The sequence below is a fragment of the Sciurus vulgaris genome (assembly GCF_902686455.1).
Source record: "Sciurus vulgaris genome assembly, chromosome: 3".
In the NCBI taxonomy this organism is placed as follows: Eukaryota; Metazoa; Chordata; class Mammalia; order Rodentia; family Sciuridae; genus Sciurus; species Sciurus vulgaris.
This window is the reverse complement of record NC_136463.1, coordinates 162235692-162253594: the sequence shown is the minus strand read 5'-3', so window position 1 is coordinate 162253594 and position 17903 is coordinate 162235692. Positions and strand designations below refer to the sequence as shown.

At 39.0% G+C, this 17903-nt stretch overlaps 1 protein-coding gene across 8 annotated transcripts in view; it reads right to left on the bottom strand.

Annotated features, from left to right (window-relative positions):
* Positions 1-17903, bottom strand: part of UNC80 (unc-80 homolog, NALCN channel complex subunit) — a 203932-nt gene that overhangs the window by 40575 nt on the left and 145454 nt on the right. For all 8 annotated transcript variants that reach the window (XM_079134589.1, XM_079134594.1, XM_079134590.1 and 5 more), the window contains 10 exons: positions 16157-16340; positions 14183-14277; positions 12699-12788; positions 11814-11915; positions 9917-10097; positions 8602-8870; positions 6876-7010; positions 5538-5676; positions 4823-4919; positions 1102-1272 (listed from right to left, as the gene is read on the bottom strand). In XM_079134589.1, coding sequence (XP_078990715.1) covers positions 1102-1272; positions 4823-4919; positions 5538-5676; positions 6876-7010; positions 8602-8870; positions 9917-10097; positions 11814-11915; positions 12699-12788; positions 14183-14277; positions 16157-16340 — 1463 coding nt within the window. The remainder of the gene's footprint in view (positions 1-1101; positions 1273-4822; positions 4920-5537; positions 5677-6875; positions 7011-8601; positions 8871-9916; positions 10098-11813; positions 11916-12698; positions 12789-14182; positions 14278-16156; positions 16341-17903) is intronic.

Sequence of the window (17903 nt, the reverse complement as noted above, 5' to 3'; positions counted from 1 at the left end):
TTATCTCCTCCCCTCAGACCCCAGCACCACCAGTCTGCTTTCTGTCTGAGTGGGTGTGACTACTCTGGACACCTCATACAAAAGGAATCATATGGTGTGTGACCTTTTGTGTCCAGCTTCTTTACTTAGCATGATGTTTCTGGGGTTCACCCAAGTTGTAGCATGGCTACACTTCACACCAGAGAGAGAATTTTGGGCTAAGGACACACAGAACAGCAGGATGGAATGAAGGAGCAAAGACAAAGCAAGGAAGACTTCCCCATCCCCACCTTGGAGAAGAAGATCTCTTTCCAGCTAATTTAGAAGGGAGGTAGAAGGAAAGTCAAGTATATGCCTGGTGTCCTGAGTCCATTGACCCCATTCTAATTCTACCTCTTGTCCCACCCACCTCCTGCCTCCTGGCCTTCCTTGCCGTATGATGGCTCAGTTTCTTATGCTTCTGCACCCAAGAATCTTCTGACAGTACTCACTTCAGGAACTTCGATTCTGGCTGAACTCTGGTGCCAATTTTGCCTTACCATTCCCCAAATCTCTCAAGCCCTCTCTCCCAGCTGCTTTTAGTCCTGTTGCACAAATAATTGGTCAATTCTGGCATTAGAGTCACATTCTGCCATTTATATTTGTTATGTAGTTTGTAAAGTTATAGTAAAAACCCACAACTCTTCACAAACAGTAAAATAATAAAAGAATGCTAAGTTGGAATTGCAGAGCTTTCATGTCTCATAAAATAATAGCTAATAAAATGTAGGTCATATTTTCATGTTCACCAGGTTGGCCTTCTTACAAAACATTTGTTTACAACTGGGCTTAAACTGTCATGGAAGGTTAGCAAGCTGTACGCGATTGTGTGTTCAGCAATCATGATAGGAATATTAGTATCACTACTACTGCTGAGTACTTCACACTATTTATCCAGATAACTTAAGGACTCTGTGAGGTTATAAGTCATGGAAAATTGAGTCAGTAACTGGAAAAAAAATGATAGGTATCTGTAAACAAATACTGAGTTCTGGAGATTTTTATTTATCACATTTTTTTTCTTCATCTTTTCAATGGGTACATATGGCTTAAGGCTGTGGATATTTCTGCCAATTGGATTACCTGGTGAGGACTTCCACACTGTACAAAAGGGCTTGTAAGGATGTTGCAAGAGCAGCTGTGGCAGCAATCTCCTCTCGGGCAGCAGGTACTGTCTCCACCTGTGATGTCTGCCTCTTTAGCTTTTGTAGGTAACAGGGAACTAAAGCTTCCAAGACCATCAGCATCTGAAGACTGTCAGCAACAGAAAGAAAACCAAGTCACACTTAACATTCTACTCTTGGGGACTGTGTCAATTTAGGAGCATGGAAAAAGGCTTTAGAGAGATGAAGAATTCTAAGCCTCCTTCTCACCCCACTCAAATCAAGAGTAGTTAAAATCGTAAGGAAGCATGTGATCTAGTTGGGGGAACTGGCCATTTTTTCCAATGACCACTAGGATAGCATAATGATAATTAGAGGAACTTCATAGTCCATTCTGAGAAACAGGCCTAAGAATCCTCAGTGATTCAGGAACTTGCTGAGAGTGATTTTCTGGCTGAAACAATTTTGAGACCGTTCACATTTTCTAGGAGACTGGCTTCTTAAAGCTTGTGCAATTTTATAATGAGAGTCTGGCAACTGCCACAGTGATGTGGTCTGGCGATGCCTACTTAGTAGAGTGAGTGGACACTGCTCCTTGGATAGGACCCACTCAGTGAAGTCCTGGAGTGTCAGAAACATCATCTCAGAGTGGAGACAGAAAATAAGCAGTTTTAGGCAAGGCAGATTTTCTCTCTAATACTGCAAGTGCACAACATTAACATAAATCTTTTTGGAACATTCTCCCAAGGGAGCTTAAATTTGATAAGCTGTGGGTTCTAGAACACAATATTGACTGGCTGATATTCTAGAGAACCTCAAATCAAGACTTTGGTCCACTCTCCTTCCTATAGACATCAGTTGGTTTCTGCTATAATACTTATCAATACGGAGTATGGGTTTCTGATTGTATAACTGTGCCTAGAATAAGTGCTCTTGACACAAAAAATGGAAATTTTCAGAAAATTGATGGATATGGAATCAGAGCTATGAGACTCTTTTTGAGGCCTATCTCTTTGACAACTTAAAAAAGGAGGTGAGAAGTCCCTGTTAAGAAGTACCTGTTGCAGTACTAGTAATTGCCTTACTAGAAGGCTGAGCAAAAACATTTTTTTTTTTTTTTTAAATTATTGAAGGTGTCAGACGCTAAGGTTGCCAGGTATCTTCTGGAAATACTAGGTTGCTGGAGAAAAGGAAGCTTATTTAGTCATCCAGAATGTCTGTGCAACATTTTTCTCCAGGCATTTGCCAGTTTGTAAAGAGCACTCACACACCACTGATAGGAGTGAAAATCAACACGGCCACTTTGGAAACCTTTCTGGTAGAATCTACTGAAGCTAAATATATGCATACTCCATAACCTAGCAAAGCATTTCCACCCACAGAAATGCACACTGTACATGTGTATGCATAAAGAAACACAAAAATGTTCACTGCAGCATTATTCATAATAGCTTCAAACTATATCCAAAACAAAATCTGTTGGCAAAGAGAAGAACTGAACAAATTTTGGCACAGACACACAATGGAATATTATAGGTGAATGAAAAAGAAAAAAATTGTAGTTATACATTATATAATTATATGGATGAAATAATATTGAATAACAGAAGTCAGATCTTAAAAAGTACCTACTATAATAATTCACTTAAATAGAGTTCAAAAGGAGGCAAAGCTGATTTAGATTTATCATGCTGGAAATGGAGATAGTAGTGTCTCTATTTGATATAAATGTATATATATCAGATACATAAAAATATATATGTACACATATATTTCTTGTACTGCAAATTGGACTCAGGGGCACTTTAACATCCCCAGACCTTTTTATTTTTGAGACAGGGCCTGGCAAACATGTTGAAGCTGGCCTCTACTTTGCAATCTTCATCTCTTAGCCTTTCAAGGTGGGATTATGGGAATGTGCCACTGCACCTGGCCCTATCTGATTTCTTTTTTATCTGAGTTGTATTTACACAGATGTGATAACTCTATGAACATTTACTCAACTGTAAAATCATGATTTTTTAAACTTTTATATGAATGTTATACGTGTATGAAATACACTTATTTAAGCATAATTTAAGTACGAGAAGGACTTGGTGTTACAAATAAAGAAATCTTATAAGAATATCCCAGGGAACAGCTACTTAAGAAATCTTGACTCTGCCCAGGAATCAAAAAGCCCTTTGGTTCAGCCTGAGCCATATGGGAATTTAGGAGGATCGATTTATTAACCAATCTTAAAACCTAACATTGGGCTTTGGTCTTTAACTCACAATAAGGCAATTTGATTGTGAACTCTAATTCCTTTTGATTCCAATGTTTTTGAATTTTAACTTGAAAGAGAATTTCAGGTCTCACTGGGAATTTGGTAATGGAAGAACTTTTTAGTCAAACTTGTCAGTTCTCTCTGTTGCTAACAATTTAATATTAGAGAAATGTCGTGCATTTTATTATTGCAGTGTCTTCATGTCGTCATGTAATCTCAGTGCATAACCTCTCAAGCATCCCATTAACAATGTACTTGGACACACAATAGCAAATGGAATAAGAAATACATTTTTACATTGAGAAGCACAGCAGATTCGGAATAAATGCGGGGTATTGGTCCACCCCGTACCCTTTTCTGGAGCTGATATAATGGAAACAGCAGGAACATGGGAGCAGGCCCATCCTTATGGACTGCAGATTTCCCTCCTGAAGCCATAGCTACACACTCCTCGCTAACCACAGGCAGACATTTAATCCCTATTGTTAAAGATGACAAAACGCTAGGAATGTTGAGGAAGACATTGTTCACTCATTCCTCAAGCTTCCTTCCAGTAAAGAGCGGTCAATTCATATACATTCTGGTTCCTCTTGGCCCTTTATCCCTTCTGTTCTGGGTGAGAAGAAATGACTTCCTTAAGGGGACAATGGATAAAAATATTCTGAGTATAATCAACCTGGCTCTTCCTTTCTCTCTAGAGAGTTTGCTCACACAGTAGGACTTAGAAAAGGGATGATATTCTTAGATCAGAAACAACATCCTGGTATTGGGATGACTCACCTTTTTCTTTTCTTTTTTTCGTTTTTTGGTACCAGGGATCAAACCTGGGGTTGCTTTACCACTGAGCCACATCCCCGGCACTTTTTATTTTTTATTTTGAGACAGGGTCTTGCTACAATGCTTAGAATCTTGCTGAGTTGCTGAGGCTGTCCTTGAACTTGTGATCTCCCTGCCTCGGCCTCCAGAGCTGGTGGGATGACAATCATGCACCACCATGCCTGGCAGGGTGACTCACTTTTCATGTGAGTCCTCTGGCTCCTTGCACTTGGCAAAATGGAAGAGAAGATTTATATTCTTGTCCTTTGTGTGACAGGTGTTCTTATTGCTCCCTGAAAGGAGTTTTCATAAATGGTTTAAAAACCTGCTATGAAATTTTGTTTGCTACTAATTTGTATTACATGAAAGGAAAATATTTTCTAGCAAGATTAAACATCTTAGCTGCTGCACAAATTCTAAATGAAGAGATTACAAATTAAGGAGGATTTATAATACGTTCCACATTTTTGCTATGACAGTTCCTAAATTTAGTTTTTAAAACATTACTTGCTAGAATGTTACAAACAAATAACCCAAACATAAGCTATATATTCAATAAGTTTTATTTCCTTTGCTATACTTACTTATCACGTGACACGGAATAGTGGGTTATAGTTACCTCCTAAATGATTCGGGAGCATATGCCACCACAGTGACACAGAGCTTAATGGCTTCACTGATAGAAAAGGTCAGATCTTCATTTCCATAGCAGAAATCTAAGAGGATAAAGAGTTAGTGCTCACAGTCAGAACAGATTCCACCGTGGATAATGGAGTTTACCACTCTTAACATTGCTTTTTCAGCTTTATTTTATAGCCTTTTCTTTGTTCTATTTTATTCCTAAGCTGTGAAAACTGTTAATTTCTTCATCTAAAGGGAATAAATTCTGTTTTTTACTTCTGAATAAGTGAATGAAGAATGAAGGCAATTTTTAGGGGGAGGTAGTTTTAACCATCTCATCTACTAAAATCACTTAAGGCATTTGAAAGGTCTAAGAAACATGAAGCTTTATCTTTGAATTATGTCTAATTCTACACATTGTATTATACTAAAAGACCACTTGGAGGATTATTTACTTAGAGTTCCTCAAGATAACACAAGCTTCTGAAAATTGCAGTCTTAGAAGAGTAGTCTATTGAACTTCATTTTAGTATGATTTTCATTTTGCTCTTTAGGAGTCACAAGAAATGTAAGAAAAAAACACCCAACTCATTCAATGTATACCACTGTTCCATTTATTTTTACTATTTTTTCTATCAATGTGCAGTGTGTGTGCATATACATATATAAACAATTACAACGAGAAAAAAATGCCAAGGGAAGTTTTGCATTACCTAATGACTTGAGAGGCTTCTCAGCTTTAACCAGTTCTAGGATGTCTAGTATGTCAGTGGTCTCTCCTTCCAGGGACTGTAGCAAGTCGAACAGGCACTGAGCTGACACACCTTTGTTGGGCCCATTATTGGCAGCATCCTGTATAAAGACATATAATTTTAGTTAATTGACTCCTATCTCAGTGGTACTATAGTTGACCAGGAGGCCAAGCTCCATAAACACTATCAGCAATAACAATTATAATACTACCTGAAATTCAGCTTAGATAATTCTGCATCCAACAATGCTGGAACCTGATTTTGGAGTGGTACACCTGAGTTTTAGGGAATCTATTAAATGCTAACCTAGTACAAAAAGATGGTTGCAAACACTTGAAAAATACAGCAATATGTGAACTGCTAGAAAAGTTCATGCCAATGTCACCTGCGGTATTAAGAGGGTAGAACTAAGAAAATTTCCATAATTGGTTGAATACTTGAAACATGTTTGGGGAACAGATACGTATTTTAAATCAAGTTCATAGGCTTGTTTAATAATAGATCTCCAAAATAGAGATACTTGCCATTTCATGTCTATTGAAAATTAATTTGATCCATTCATTAAAACAATAATTCCTTCTTAAATTCCTATGTGCCAGAAAGTATTCTGTGCACTGAGGTTATAGCAAAACAAAACCAAAACCCAGAAATAAAACCAAACAACAACTAAAAACGAACAAACATAAAAACAGACAAAAGTCTTGTTCATGGAGCTTAATTTCGAACCGTGAGGTGAGGGAGAGATACATGTTAATAAAACAAACTGACCATGACCAGGCCATGTGTAAAAATAAGAGTTGTGACTCACAACCTGCAGTAAGCTGCCCAAGAAACCAAGCCAAAATACTTCTAAAAAGAAAAAACAAAAACCAAAAAACCCTCCCAGGAAACCAGAGATTTAAGTCAGGCTTATAGGAAGTCAGACCACCAGCTCTCCCGGAAAACAAATGATAAGTCCTGCCACAATTTGCCTCAAATGATCTTGGACTTGATTAAAACTGATGGCTTCCCAAATTTTTGTCTTTACTTACAGTTAGAGAAAGCTAACATGCAGCCTAAACCATCCATAAGACACAGCCTAGATCGCCTACCTGTAGCTTCCCCAGACCAGCAGGTTCCCCTCAGGCAGAACTGAAACTCCCTGCCTTTCCACTGTCTAGCTCCCCTCCAGTGTCTCCACTGGGGTCTCTGCCACACCCGTGATGGTGGCTGACTTCCTTGCTACTGCAACCTCTGAGTAGATAACCTTTGTTTCTTTCAATCGGTTGGTATTCATTTATTCCCATAGAGTTTACTCACAGGAAACTCCAGGAGAGGGGCCACACTAGCAAACAGCTGCAGCACAAAGGGCTTTCGGTGTAGAATGTAGAACTGGTGGCAGGCAAATTCGATGGCTTGACGTAACTGGGGATTGCTTTCGTAGTCAGAGTACACCTGTGGGAAAATGTTGCAGTCACAAAGTGCCTTCACTATATACAAAGTTGCGTTTGATTTTAAAATTTTCCATTTAGGGGAAACAGAAAAATGACTAATTTCATAAACTGGTAGAAGGTGTGTAAAATGGCACAACCCTGTCTGAAATTTGGTAATATATATAAAAATTCTAAAAATCTAAATATACTTTTCCCCAGGAAGTTTATGACTAGGAATTTATCTCAAGGAAAGAATTGGGCAAATGTACAAAGATATTTATCAAAGAATGCTTGCTGCAAGATTGTAACAGTGAAAAACTTGAAAAAAATCATTCATAAATGGTGATTGGTTAAGTGATTTGTGGTACAATGTGAATGATGCTATTAAACTGAATGCAGCGACATGAAAAAATGCCCATGGCATTTCGCTGCATGGGAAAAAATGGGTTCCACGCTGGAATATATAATACAACTTCTGTTTTTAAAAAGTGTGTGTAGGGCTGGGGAGATAGCTAAGTTGATAGAGTGGCTGCCTCACAAGCACAAGGCCCTGGGTTCGATCCCCAGCACCGCCAAAAAAAAATTAAAAAAAAAAAAAAAAGTGTGTGTGTACGCGTGTAAGTATTCAAGTGTGTGTGTGTGTGTGTGTGTGTGTGTGTGTGTGTAGGAGAGAGTGCCAGGATTTTCAACAAGTGTAAACAACAGTTCTCCGGGAAAGAGGATGGTAGGTGATCTCTATTTTCTGTTGAAACTTTGTCTTCTGAATTTTATAATGAACAATTTTATAATTGCTTTTGGTAATCAGTAAAATAGTTATCAAAACAGAGAAAATTGCCACTGTTTAAAAATAAGGCAGATAGTCCTGTGATAAAGGTAAATTTCTTGCCCCCATAGCACATTCTTGTTTGCCAAGAATAAGCATGTATTATTATTTTCATAACTTTCATTGAAACTTCCCTAAAAATAGAGAACTAGTATCAGCCCCAGGCCCTCCCTGAATTTTCTTAAGTGCTCCTAAATGTAGCCGGATTTATATCAAATGCTAGTAAACAGACATCGTTCCTGCTACATTCACCTCCTCCAATTCCATCAAACCAAATTTTAGTAGTAATAGAAATCTTTGTGCAGACCGGTCAGAGAATCTCTTGGGAGAAACATCAGCAGAACTCTTGCCATACATTTGACTCAATAGCAATGGTTCTCTGTGTAGGGCGTTGAGACCCCCCCAGGGGTCTTGTTAAAAACTGAATTACTGGATTCTGACCCGAACTTCTGATTCAGCAGTCCTGAGATGGGCTCAAGGAAGTGCATTTCTAGCAAGTTCCCAGGTGAGGTTGACACTACTGGTTCAGAAACCACACTTTGAGAACCACTGGCCAAGAAGAAATGAGAAGGCACCTACCAACTCTGGCAATCTCAGGACAAAATGTGATATTGTGACCACTCAAAAATTTATTGGGGGGGGGGGGGGGGTGGTGGATTTCATCTGGTGCCTTTGGTTGGTACGAAAGAAGAAAATCCCGGCATTGAAAAGTTTCTGTATAGATCTGGAACCGCTAGATATGAGCAGTCTGTGGGTTACTTTTCAGGTTAGGAGAAGAGATTCCAGGCACCTGCAGCATGGTGGGCAGAATCCACTGGTAGCCGCTGAGAGAGAAGAGGTGATTGAAGTGCACAGCAGTGTTGATAACGGTGGCAGCGTACTGCCTGAGCAGGGCACTGTCTTCCGGGTGGAGGATCAGAGCACCATTAAAAACGTTGAGGAAAAGCATGATTTCATCTCCCCAGGGGAATTCGCTCGGCATGCCCAGGAACATCTCTTCCAGGAGCTGGATCCACAAGCTTTTCTGAAGTGTGTCAAGGCCAAACAGTTCCTTCCCAGCTGTGAGAACATGAAACAGCAAAGACAGAATTAGTCCACACCAATCCCATCAGCAAAAGCAGGGGATCAAATGCCAGGGTGCTGCTGTGCTCCATTTGTTCCAGCTCTGGGGTGAGAGCTCGTGCTAAAAGGCTTTGCAGCAAGAGTGGCTGGCACCGGGATGGTGCTTCCTAGCTCTCAAAGGACTTTCATCAGCACCACTCTGACTGAACTCTGTGGGCAAGCCAGGGCAGGCATCTGCAGGTTCTCCTGCTCAATAAGCTGAAGCTTTGAGAAAATGTAAGCTTTCTAGGTAGAGAATGACAGGCTGGGATTAGTGCTTGGCCTTCTAACCACTTCTCAGGTTGGAGCTCTTTCCACTATTGCTCTGTCCCTTCTGCAAGCGGACACTGAAGCACAGGGATGCTAATTCAAGTAAATGGTACCAAATTAGTAACAGTAATACAGCTGGGTTCCAAAGTGCAGCTCTTTCTGTTTGTTTCTCTGTCTCTTCATTCAGATATAATTTGAGTAAAATGCACACATCTTAAATGTAGAGTTCAATGAGTTTCAAAATATGCACTCATGGAACGAATACCTGATCAATATATAGACAATTTTCATCACCTCCAAAAGTTCCCTCATGCCCTTTCCAGAAAGTTCATTTCTTAACCCAGAGGCAACCACTGTTCTGATTTGTCACCCCCAGTTAGTTTTGCCTTTCTGAACTTCATATACATCCTTGTTTTGTGTAGGGACTCCCCTCCCTACCACCAACCCCACATGGCTTCCTTACCATTCACCTTGAGTACTGCTCTCCAAGTTTACTGCTTGGAATGGCAGCATCATCACTGCCTGGGGGGCAAGTTTGGGCCCCTTCCTGGAGCTCACTCATAGGTGGAGAACGGGGCTCAGCAATGAAAATTTTAACAGGTCATCCTGATTGATGATTCTGGTGCACATTCAGGTTTGAGAACCACAGGTTCCCAGAACTGTCTGCTCATAAAGGTGCTCTCCCAGTGGGGGCAAAGCAAGGATGTGTGGAAAGGCTTTGTCCTGCCTGATACCTTGAGGATCACTGAAGAGTGAGAACTCGGCGTCTATGGCACTTCGAGGGAACGAGGGCAGACGGAGGAGGTCTTCCTGAAGCATGGAGACGTGGGACTGTTTGTGGGCCGTGGGGATCTTCTGGGTGAGGGAAATGAGAAACAGCACCCGCCCCACTTCCTCCAACTTCCGCGTGAACACCTAGCACGAAAGGAAAGCAGGAGCAGGATTAAGAACTTCTGAATTGCAGAATGAAGAAATTGGAGTAAAAAATTGGGTTGATAAGATGAAAAAGGGAAAAAGCAGAATGAGGGAGAAGTGCTTTTTACTTTATCACATAGAAAACAGACAATACTTAATAGACTCTCAGTCTCTGCTCCTGTTTGCTCTGCAAAAGGGAGAGTTTCTCATAGAGTGCAGTCTGGAGGAGCAGAAGGCAGCATTGTCAAGATAGTTTAGTATTCCAAAAAGTGGGTGTCAAAATGTGGATGATCTTCTCTTTCTGGGTTTCAGTTGCTTACACAATTTCCTCCAGTGCCTTAAACTGTTTACTGGCAGTTCTGGGTTTGTCTCTCAAAAAGACTGAAATGGAATCAGGAAATACCTATCTTGAGATCAAAGTTCATGGGCCCTAATTGGTGTCCTTTCTCCCTGAGTTTAGGTGGCATGCACATGCACCTGGGACTCTTGGTTCTTTCCCTTAGCTTCATTTCTCTTGATGATCAAGTGGGCAGTGGGATGCTTATCATAAGTAATAAGCAGCTGTAGAGGGAAATCCTGAGCTAGAACCATAGGCATCCGTATTATCATCTCTCTGGGGAACTTTAAAGCCTTAAGATTCCAACTTGAAGTATGCAGAGAGAGTCTCATTTCATGGCACTTTTTTGAAATACGTTTTTAAAATATTTTCTTAAACATGGTAAATATACACAAGTGGAGCACCAATATTGATTATGTTTTTATTGATTATTGATTATCCTCTGTCTGGGATTGTTTTGGTGAAATAGTTTTAGAAGTTGTTTATATAAAATTTTTCATTTTTGCCCAACACCTCACACGTTGCAACACATTCAGTGTTTTTTCTTTCAAAAGTAATTTAGGTAGTGCACAGTAACTATTTTGCTTAAAATGACTTAAGTAGCTTGTGAAAATATTTTTGGATGGTTTAATGTCCAGTTACTATCTTTGACATGTGCAGAAAAACAAATGACATGATCAAGTGTCCTGAAATTCTTATTTAAATAAAGTTAATACATAGACAATATTAAAACTGTATTGACTTTAGAATTGTGTACTAAAGCATATTTTACATGAAGAATGGAGAGTTTCTTTAAGGTCAAAGTCTGATTTGAGGTTATATATGTGAATATTATTCTGATCTTCAATCTTAAACCTAAAGACAACTACTTGATTTTGTCTCTGTTTTAAGAAACAATATTAAGATCATATCCCTGGTCAGTGGCAGAGCTGGAACAGAATACAATCTCTGATCCTTAGTTCAATGATTTTTTCAGGAATAACAATATTGATCCCTTTTCCTTTTTCTTTTATGATGGTGGAAACTTCTGAGATACTGATCTAGTGGCTACAGTGTAAGTATTGCTAATCCTGTTTCACAAAAATATGAAATGAATATCATACTCAGAAATGAGTTGGGTAAATAAATCAGAGGATTTCTATTGCTTATATCCAATAATTCATCACAGCATTATTCTACATGATTTTTTCTTAATGCCTATACATCATCCAATTTATAACATGTAACACACTGTTTTGGGGAACAATCTATTGAACAAGGTCATTCTTCTATTCTTTCCAGAGAGGATCACAAGAAGGAAGCTCAGGGTGGGCAACACATTCACAGATGATCTGTTCCAATGACGTGACAACATAGAGTAGAAATGAGTGGTCAGACACCTGTTTCTGAATGAGCTCCTGTCCCTTCTCTGGACGCATGTGTACAAGATTCAGCTGTGGAGATACTGACCTCCGGAAGGGATAAATATCTCGAACATAGGTCTGTGTGGATTGCACAAAAAGAGAGAAAAAGACTTAAAATGGTTAAATTTTACTCATTTCCTCTTTACTCAAAGGTCAAACAAAGAAGTTCATTTGTTTCCTAATGGTTTTGGGTCTTCCTAATTTTATGCTTTGAATTATAAAGAAAAAAGGAAAGAAAAAAAGAAAGAAAGAAAGAAAGAAAGAAAGAAAGAAAGAAAGAAAGAAAGAAAGAAAGGGAAAACCAAAACTAGACAAAACAGAGACGCCAAACCCCTGCTTAGAAAAGCTTCGACCCATCCAGGTGGGGTGCCCTTTCCAGGCACTGGGTGCCATGTCAGGGGCGAAGCAACCAGAGGCAACATATTAGAGGACATTCTGGAAGGAGAAGGTCACCATAAGGTCATCCTGAGGGGCCTTTGGCTCATGAGATCAGGTCACCATGGCCATGTTTAACATAGAAAAATAACTGAGAACGGCATTAAAAATGTCAATAGACACACACAGTTACTATAAGGGTGACTTAATCTTTTACTTTGACATAATTATGGTGAATAACCATGTGCCTTACCTAGCTTACCTCCTTCCATGATAACAACTGGCCTCATGCAGAAACTATCATCACCTCACTTTACAAAGGGCACTGAAGGGCAGAAAGGTAAAACAACCTATCCAAAGTCACACAGACCCAAGAGGCCACACTCTGCACCTCCAAACGACAAGCCTCCCTCACTGCCAGCTGTGCCTACGAAAGGCACTTTGAACCTTTGGCACAAAACACAAGCATCATTACTGCAGTCTCACCTTATTGTAGTGGATAAGATTCCATCGCTTATCCATCAGGAAATAATGTGTCGACTGGGACTCGGGGATGTTGAAAAACTCCAAACACTCCTAGAACAATAGCAACAAATTTTAATACATGTTTATCAGGAACATATTGTTTGCTAGTTAATAAAATAGAAGACACAAATATTGAAAAAACAAGATAATTTCTTGTAAAGATTTTTTAAAAAGTATGTATTATGTATGTATATGTGAGAGTATATATTCAGAGAATTATACAAAAATGATGCAATAAAGATTAATTATGTAATGTAAACTGTCTGCTATCACAGTGCCCAAAGATGTCCAGTTATAATTCAGATTGAGTGATGGACGGTGGAGACACAGTGGCACCTACTGGTCTCAATATCAAGAAAAAAGCATGTTTAGTAATAGCATTAAGGAAGTCCAAAGCATAATACATTGGACACTTATTACTTACTGTACACTAGGCACAGTGCTTTACACTTATATAACCTGAACTAGCATCCCAGAACTGTTGAAAAGAAACTGACTAAAGAGGCCCTATTATCTGATTTGGGTCACGCTGGCCATGGGGGAGCCAGGTTTGAACCTGCTGTCCAATTCATGCCATCCTACCATTCAACATGTGCATAAAAATGGAACGGTTATTGAATTTTGCTTCACTGGGCCTTAGAAAATCTCTGGAGATGTCTGGATAAAGCCTGAAGGAGAAGGAATAACTCCTTCTACTGAAATAAAATATACAAAGTCTGGCAAAAGTGAGTTTTTAGGAGGCTCTTTCTACTTACTCTGTGTCCAGAGTTGTGTTCCAGAAAATTTGATTACTAAAAGTTTGGCATTTAGACAAATGAGGAATTACTGTACTAGTTTACTCACTATTTTACCTTAAGAATCTTGCAGGCAACTATAGCTATTGATTACATTTCTTTTTAGGAAAATCGTTGCCATAAATACTAGAAAATACGTTCTTGATCCACCTGATTTATTCTAAGGTATATATTTTCTGTTTCACCAATAATTTCTATTGGTGATAAGTAAAGACTGTATATAGATTCAACTGGGTGCCACAAAAGGGGTCTCTGGCATGATCATCAGCTAACAGCTAAATGTTACCCCAGTGTCATCAGTGGGCAAAACCAGGTCACCTCCAGAACAATCACAAGTGATCCAAGGAAGCGCCTAAGGTGGAATTCACAGAGTTCCAGGGAAGTGAGGAGCAAACATCAGAGATCATGTTGCTGCTACAGCCAAGACAAGACTCGCCTGACTTGACCTGCTTCAATGCAGATCTAAAAACATCAGTGAAAACTGTGGAAAATGATATAAGTACCTAATAGTGGAGCAGATTCTCAGAAAGTAGAGAATAGTGCACATTCCTTTTGAGACAGAAAAATGCCATTTATTTCTAAAACGGGTGTTCACAGATGTGACCATAGGCATTGTCTATAAAAATTGTTTCTATCAAAGGTCATTCCTACCTTCAACAGGGCTTCAAACTGAGTGTCTTCATGGACTGGTAACTGGGTTGGAATATCACACTCATTCTGTCCATGAACTACCAAGGTTTTGGTACCTACAGATAATAAAAAATCACAATAAATGGACTCCACTGTAGGAAAGTTTGTATTTAAAGCAGAAACCTTAAAATACTATCAAATTCATTTTTATTTTATTGTTAGTAAGTGCTTAATAGGAGATGAGTGTTGTACTAATTGTACTCCTTTATTCATAGCTGGATGTATATTTTAAATATGTTCACTTCTTAAACAATAACAGCCACCATTTATGGAGTTCCCAATACTTTTGCCCACATAATTGTATTTAAATCTCCTGGCAAACCCAGACATGATTTTCATCTTACAAATTAGAAATATGAGAGAAATTGAGAAAATTGTTTTTTTTTTTTTTTTGATACTGGGGATTGAAGCCAGGGGTGCTTAACCACTGAGCCACATCCCCTACCCTTTTTAATATTTTATTTGGAGATAGGGTCTCACTGAGTTGCTTAAGGTCTCACTATATTGCTGAGGTTGGCTTTGAACTCACAATCCTCCTGTCCCAGCCTCTCAAGCCACTGGGATTACAGGTGTGCAATACCATGCCCAGCTACAGAGAAATTGAATAACATATTCAAATACATGTATTTATTTAGTGAGAGAGTCAAATTTAAATCTTAAACACTGGGCTGGGGAGATAGCTGAGTCGGTAGAGTGCTTGCCTCGCAAGCACAAGGCCTTGAGTTCTAATCCCCAGCACCGCAAAAAAAAAAAAAAAAAAAAAAAATCTTAAACACTGCAACAAATAATATATTCCTGTATTTTAAATGAGATAACCTGGCAATGACAGTTGAGAAAATATAAACAAAGATATTAGCAAAACCAAAAGCAAGTACCTGAAATGTCGTTTAAATGTACATTTTCTGTATTCTACTTTAGCTGGTTAAAACAGATTTATTTTACTTCATTCATTAATTACAAACCTTTGTGACCATTATAATATACCTTGACTTCTAACAACTTGTTCTAAAGTGTGTGCATGAGCAAATGAATTTTACTGTAACAAAAACTGATCATTTTTTTTTTGGATACTCTACAGAACATATAAATATACAACTATTTATGGAAGGCTTACCACGGATCAGGTACGGCAGCAAGTATTTTATGTACTTAAACTCATTTATTTCTTATGACTGAGAAGTATGAAGTATGTTCCTATTTTGTGCACAAGAAAGCATTGCAAAGCGAAGGTCTTTTCACAGCTGATACTAGTTGTATGACTAATAAGTGGCAGAGCTGACTTACCACAGACTTCTTTGCTGCCAGAACCTGTGTTCTCATCTATGAATAATTTCGTCTTTCCCTTTATTTTTATTCGTGCATCACCTCTTATTTTCATAGTCACTGAACAAGGATAAAGGCTTGGTAAAATCTTTTTATCTTAAGGACAAACAAGCTATGTGAAGTGAAAAGGAACTGCATCTAGAGTTTATATTACACTTCATGTTCTTTTGTAATTCTCCTTCTTCCTGCTTTTCCCTTTTCCAATTCTTCATAAAGCCATCTCTCACTGAGTGTACGAAGGACTGGGGTCCATGCCATGCAGACAATATCATTCTCTTTGCAGTGCCAAAAATTCACTCAAAAAGACTTTCAGTTCAGCTGTCCTCTGCGAGAGACTTAAATAAATCTTTAACCTTGGCAGCCCTTTGAGGACTGATTCACAAGGATCTCAGCCCTGATGTGTCCCTTTTCATCTGGCAACTGCTAACTTTTTAACGGAGCTATTGTTTTTCCTCTGATTGTATTACACAAAGAATTCTTTGATGCACTCAATTCTCAGGGTCAGAACTCTGAAAATTTTCTCATGAATGAAAGACCACCATGGTCTTTCAAAGGGCTATTCATAATTTTTTTTTTTTTTTTAATTTACATCTTCCAAAAGCAATGGAGTACCTGGCATGGAAGCAGTCACCAGGAGCTTGACTTCACACTGCTCCTTCTTCATTGTCTGTTTGAGGTCCTTGAAGAAAAGACCCTCCACGTACCCAACCACCTCCCACAGGAAAGTCAGAGTGGCTGAAATGGCATCCATCCCCCATTCACAAGGGGTTCGCACGAAGTACATGATCAGTCCCACCTGAAATTAGAACAGGAGTTCACAAAGCCACAGAGATCCTGAGCTCACATTCTTATTTCCTCGGCTTTCCTTTGTTAAGCTGAATCTTCTCCTGTGACTTCCCATTCTCTGTTCAAATGCTTCTCTAACACTTTCAATGGCAGTAATCAGGACAGGGTGGAACTGGAAAACTGACCAAACAGGCTTCCATATTTTTGTGTATAATTAAAATGACCAATTCTTAAGGAGAAGGCAGAAAATCATGCTTGCAGACATTATATCCCCTAGAAGCTCAGGTACACAAGTCACCCAAAATTAATCTGTACATGATGTTTATCCAAGAACCAACTGCAGCAAAGTCTCAAATGTCTAACGGTCTGAACCTAAGAATACCCTGCTTTGCCAAGTCAGTGAATTCAAATTTTTTTTATTTGTGTGTCCTCTAAAACACTGAAAAATGTGCCATTTAGCACAGATTAAAGTTGACCTTTAAAATGTCTCCTAAGTCTACTTTTTAAGTAGGAGGTAGAATGCTAAACATTCTACAAAATAAGGTGAGGACGGACTGTCATTGGAATATTTGCTGTAACAACTCTTAACTACCTTATTCAATCATGCACAACAAAATCAGAAAAGAATAATGTAAACTTTTCCCTGTGGGTTTTAGCCATTGTTTCTTGAAAAATTCAGCAGTCCTGGGAAACTTCTAGGTTACACTGAAAGAGTCAGGGTCACTAAACTAATTTGTTTTGATGGTTCTGAATGCTAATGCCTTAATGAGGGTCAAACCTCACCTCTAGCAGAAATCTGTAATCAGATGGAAAAGGGATGGGCTTAAAGTGCCTTCATCAGTCAGAAGTGTGACTTCCTTAAAACTAATATGTATTTCGGATTCTTTCTGTTTTTACATGCTGTCAGAACATCCAGGTGTCAGGTATCTGGGAAGGTGGGGTGACTGACATGGCAGACAAGCTCCAGAACTGGTTCATGCTTATTAAGGATTTGAGATGTATTCCCTTAGAACTATCTAGGCATCAAGCCTTTGCAAAAGTCTTCACATACCCACAGTTACTCTTGTCCCACACTGAAGTTGCCAGGTCAAGTCAAACAGTGGATTTATGTCCCTGACAGTCTGGAGGTTGTGGGTCAGTGTTGCCAACATCCCCACCATCTACATCTATGACAGCAATTAGAAAAAAGGAATGTCTCATAAGAGTAATGTTTTAGAAATTACTCTACCCTTCACTGTTTTGTCTTTCTGAATACAAGATCCTTTTCCTAGTCCACTCAAAGCAGACATCTGCCTGGGACTTGGGGAAAGATTACAGTCTGGACAGAAATGCAAAGATAGGAAGGTATATTCATGCAAAGTAAGATTTTGAGATTTTACAGTAAGGTCCAAGTATGGCCAGGTCTTTTCTCTATTAGCTTATCAGTAACCTGGGAGGATTTATGTCCAACTCTAAGAATCATTTAGAATGGACAGAAGGAGAGTATGGTAGAAGAAAAATTAAATGTTCATCTACTTGTTGCAAAACTAAAGGCCAGAGGAGAATAATGGTCTAGGTAAGCATTTCCCATATT